The sequence below is a fragment of the Wolffia australiana genome, chromosome 16, assembly GCF_029677425.1.
Source record: "Wolffia australiana isolate 7733 chromosome 16, ASM2967742v1".
Classification (NCBI taxonomy): domain Eukaryota; kingdom Viridiplantae; phylum Streptophyta; class Magnoliopsida; order Alismatales; family Araceae; genus Wolffia; species Wolffia australiana.
Genome location: NC_135850.1, coordinates 7,244,839 through 7,250,000, shown reverse-complemented (window position 1 = coordinate 7,250,000; position 5,162 = coordinate 7,244,839). Strand labels below are relative to the sequence as shown.

Here is a 5,162-nt window from a genome sequence, read left to right as displayed (position 1 = left end):
ATTAGCCATATAATATGTGCAAGAATAGAAGTGATATTCTATCTGGATACTTTGATGTCCTTTCTTGTATCCTTAAAAATAGGGCACATGCTTAAATAGTAATCATCTCTGTATTATGATTTCATCATGATTCACTAAGTCAGATCATGAATTAATGACCATCATTATAAGCAGCACACATGCACTAGAATGAATGCATTATATTAATAAACAATGAACAAGATGTGGAATGTGTTTGCTTTGAAGGCATCTCTTAATTGAGGGCAATATTTTTTTCTGAAAGTTCTCTCCCATCACAAAAAAAGAACTAATTTAGGCATATAGACCCACCTATCGTAATATATGTTAATAATAAAAATAACACGAAATAATTAATTTCCAATTTCACCACACTCACAGAAATTCATTACATAGTTTCTGATGACATGAAATGTACATTTAGAAAATCATGCATTGTACATAAATATATACATGAAAATGAACATGTTCGCATATTTTGATGGTATCCATTAATCAAAAGAGCATTTCACATAATTTCATGGTTTTTCAAGGTTTCTGTATTTAGTAAACTTTTATTTGCAGATTACTAAATCAATTAACCTTAAAGCTTTGAAAATATTCCGTAATTAAATAAGGGATTTTTAAAATGTAGAAACATATTTTTGTGCTTCTAAATCTAATTTCGCAATTAAGCAGTCGCCAGAAATTCTGTAAAGAATATGAAATAGTGATCTCGTTGGTTTAATTATTTTCAACCAATGATTAGATGCGTCAAAATTCCCTTGTCTCTTGGATTTAATTTTTAAGTTTATTCTTAACCATTTGGATTTTTTTTCTTGATTTTCTCCTAAATGCTAAGTCACGTGTAGCCTGCATGTGCCCTTGGATTAAGAGTAGCGCAATTCAATCAACACCAAGATTAATATATATATAAATAATAATCTATCATATTCCTGATATCTATATGTATCTTAGAATCCTAAATCTGATTAAAAATCCAACTCAATTGTTTTTTGTAGAATTTTAGTAATCCACAGCTCAACTCCTTACTAGTAATATATGTCCCTAAAAATCCATTAATGTTTTTATCTACTCCCCTTTGAATTTTGTATTATAATTTTATTTGTTCAAATTATGAACGGATCTCATTCCAAATTAGTTCCTTTCTATGTTTTATCTCTCCACGTAGCCAAGAATGTGGGATATTTTGTATGAATAGTTTTTGAAAAAATAGATTAAAGAACCACATTTCTGATTTTTCTGAAATAAAAGAAATTTTTACAAAAAATATTATTAAATCATTAATATCCTTAAAATTTTTGTAAAAATATTTCTTTATTCCTTAATTTTATTAAATATTTTAATGAAAATTAAATTCATTTTGTTCATGGATAATTACCTCCCTTGGACCAACCTCATCTCTCATCCTATGGTTTCTGAAAAATAAAAAAGGTGACATTGAAAATATTATGCACATAAGTTGAAAGCCTGATGACACACTTAGCCAACATTAAATAAAACCCTTTTAGGCGTATTACAGGGATCCACAATATTTGAAAATTCTGAATATGCCAAAAAAAATTATGATTGTTGTAATTGATGTCATCATTTAATCTTTTGGATATTGAGTAAGATGATTTGTATAACACCCTATCTGTTAATCTATTCAGTATGGTAGTAACTAATGTTAAGAGACCAAGATACATAAAATTAGTTGTCACTGAAAACAAGAATTTCACAAAACTTTAAGCCATCATTTTAAGTTCCCGTTAAAGTATGAGTATGGTGAAAATATTTTTAGTACATGTACAAGTAAAAATATTACTGCAATTTAATATAATAACAATGTGTTTCATTTATTCACTTACATTCTTTACGGAATATTGTGGTATTGTTATCAATTTGATCATAATTTAAAGTCATAGTCATGAAGTGGTGATGTGATGTGATATTACAGAACCCTAATTATTTTCCCCATTAACGTGATCAATTTGATGACAGTCATCCCTGTCAGAAGAGAACCAAAAATGACATAACTCTTGAGAGATTAAAAAGACGAATGGGGGGAGATGCCCTAGACTGTTTAAAAGAAATTACAAGAACCTCAAAATCACGAGGGTTTACAAGAAAGTTTTAACAGTTGCACGTAAACATGGCCCTTGTTCTTTGTTCTGTTCTTTTTCTTTTTCAAAAACAAACAAAATTCGCACATTCGCACAAAATTAGACTAAAATTCGCACAAAGCGAACAAAAGAACAGAACACGGGTCTGTTCGATGTTCTGTTCGAATTCATTTTTGTTCTGTTCCGAAAACCGAAAAAAATGATCAATTTGTACAAATTCGCACCAAAAGAACAGAACGACCATGTCTAGTTGCACGGAAGATTAAGAGAATTATTGGAACTCAGAAGCTACAGAGCTGAAATTCAAGATTCAGTTCTTATTAGGGAGAGAGAGCTGTCAATTTGAAAATTGACATTTATCTATTTTCCCATAAGATTCAATACATAAAGTTGTTTCGTACTAAATTCATAAAAGCCTTGTTTATTAAGTCCAAGATAAGCAAATGCATAAAGGGGTGACATGGAAGAAAGAGAAAGTTAATTAACAAGGTAAAGAACGGGAGGGTAAATTGGAAAATTCCCTTTACATAGAAAAATAGTGAAGAACATTAAAACCCTTTTGCCCATAATATTTCATAGATAAAGTGTTTCATAATGAAATATTGTGAGCCCTTTTTATTAAGTGAAAAGGTAAGCCAATGCATAAATGTGTAAAATCAAGAGGCATAAAGGCACAAAATGTAATACAACTGAATAGCTCCAATAAACAGATCAGAAGTGAATAGTTCTAATAATTCTAATAATATGGTTACCACAATACAGAAATAGATATATATGTAACAACTGGAACATTTTATATAAGATATAACATACAGAATCATTGTCATCATATGACACAAATTTGGTAAAATGTTAGGTTTCATAGAGTTACTTAATTCAACGCTGCCACTAGAGACCAAGCATTACCAGTGTCTTTTCCAATATTTTATTCTGAAATTGAATTAATTAGTGAAGTATAATAATGTTTCTAATGCCTTTAGATGAAAAAATCTGTATTTAGAGAACTAATTGTCTCATCAGTGGTGAAATCTTTTAAATTGACCATTTGATTCCAATGATATGCCTGAATTCTCAGTGCTAAAGATGAATACTTTAAATAAAGTGAGAGGGTGTGCTGCTATGGGATTTGTCTAAAGGTTTACATGAGCAAAATAATTTCTTGTTTTGTGGAAAGTAGTTATGCATTCTCAAGACATCCTGAGAAGCTGTTTGGTGAATAGAGTTCTAAAGACTGGAACGATCACTTTGATAGACAAAGCTTTACACTCGTTTGATGAAAGGTATTGTTTGCCGCAATTCGAAAGATACAAGAATTTGTTCAACCAATAATGCATAAATCCAGGAAAAGGAAAGAGGTAAACTATATTTATCTCATGCCATGCATTCATAGAAAGATATTTGTATGAACATTACGCTAATATTACCTTTCTGGCTGAGTTTCTAAGATGGTTCACTTCATTCCGCGCAAAAGATCAGTGATGCAATTCAACTAGCTAGTCATGTTTTAGGAAGATGATTTGATCTGAAGATATCTTATCTTGTCATTTGTATTCAAGGGGGCATTCTCCTCTAGTCTTAATCAGCTCGCCTTTCAGATACGATAAATCAAACAAAAATTACCTCAAGTTTTGCGCACGGTTTCGTCTCTACGAACCTCCTGAGCTCCTCATCTGATCGAAACTCGAACGAGTATAGAGCTTCTCTCTGGCTGATGCCTGCTGGGTAAATTCTGTACACCATCAGCTCGCTGCCCCCAAGCAGCATCGCCGGTCTCTCCTTCTTCCAAATGGGCTCGTGCTTCATCAACTCAAACTTTCTGCGAATGGCCCACTCCAGCGCTTGTCTCGTCAGATTATCCGACCTGCCACCATCACCACAGAAGCCAATAAAAACACGTAGGGTCGAGCCCTTGTCTTTGGGCCTAAAGACACAGAGAAGTCAATGCAGTCAACACACCTTAGAAATATGGAAAAGAAGTCAAAGGTCCCTCTTTCCCGGATGTAAAGGTGATGTAGGGTTGACCCAGATCGGGTGCACTTGCAGGGGCGGTTCTTGAAGCCCGGACTCGTCTCTTCTTTGTCTCGGATCTTTGAGGCGATGTGAATGCAGAGCCGACAGGAAGAATGAACCGCTGCCATGTCCACTAGGGCCTTGAAGGAATCTGATGGGCCTTCAAATTTCCATCTGTTGCCTCCCCAAGAGAAAATAAAAATAGTACCCGATTTAACCATCTAACTGTCATTTCACATGGTAAGGAGGGTTATAGAAACATTGATTTTCTTGATAGGCATTTTAAAAGTTGGTGAGGATCATTAAAAAAATGTCCTTCTAAGGATTATGGGAAGGATCATTTATAGTTCTGGGTTTCCAGCATAGTAATTAGTTTCCTCAACTATTTTACTGAAATTATGACATGATTAAATTGATATTAAGAAAATAAAGAATATAAGACCTCATTGACTTGTTATATGCTTCAGGATTAGTCGCAAGATGTTTCATTTTTTTTGCGATTATGCTGACATGTAGTCGCAAGATGTTTCATTTAGTCGCAAGATGTTTCTTCAGCTCCTTGATATGTAGAACTGAATCAGGCGAAGGGGCGAAATCAAGGATGTTTGGAGCGCCAATGACGACAGGAATAGCTCCTGAGAGGTCACCAGAAAAATAAAACAATGGAAGAATTAGCAGCATACTCAAATGATATAGTTTAGTTTGCAAAAAATGTATATCATACAAAACGGTTTATTGGTGCCTCATTGGACCTAACCAGGGATTCCACAATACATTGTTAATGGGACTCTATCACATAACAGCGACAAGTGATTGAAAGAACTTCTCCGTGACATAGTCCTCTTCATTGGAGTTTTCAAAAGCTAAACTGAACTTCTAGCACTTCAAAGCCTTTACTTTGTCCACTGCTATATAAAACGTTGACAAGAAATATTCACGTAAGTAAAATGGGAATATTAACGATTAAGATTATGAAATTGAAGAAAAACATTGCAAAAACGTAATTAGTCCAATAAGCGTTTTAAAGAA

At 33.2% G+C, this 5,162-nt stretch overlaps 1 protein-coding gene across 1 annotated transcript; it reads right to left on the bottom strand.

The window, feature by feature from the left end:
• Window positions 1–2,001: 2,001 nt before the first annotated feature.
• LOC144713499 (glycoprotein 3-alpha-L-fucosyltransferase A-like) lies at window positions 2,002–4,261 on the bottom strand. Its single transcript, XM_078588095.1, has 3 exons — window positions 4,080–4,261; window positions 3,744–3,984; window positions 2,002–2,007 (listed from the first exon to the last, which is right to left on the bottom strand). Exons 1-3 carry the CDS (start codon window positions 4,259–4,261, stop codon window positions 2,002–2,004), a joined length of 429 nt encoding a protein of 142 aa, XP_078444221.1.
• Window positions 4,262–5,162: the final 901 nt, after the last annotated feature.

Coding starts and splice junctions, on each gene's coding strand:
- LOC144713499 (XM_078588095.1), bottom strand. CDS start 4,261: ATGGCAGCGGTTCATTCTTCCTGTCGGCTCTGCATTCACATCGCCTCA. Junction 3,985..4,079: donor TTCTTTTCCATATTTCTAAG/GTGTGTTGACTG, acceptor TGATGGTGGCAG/GTCGGATAATCTGACGAGAC.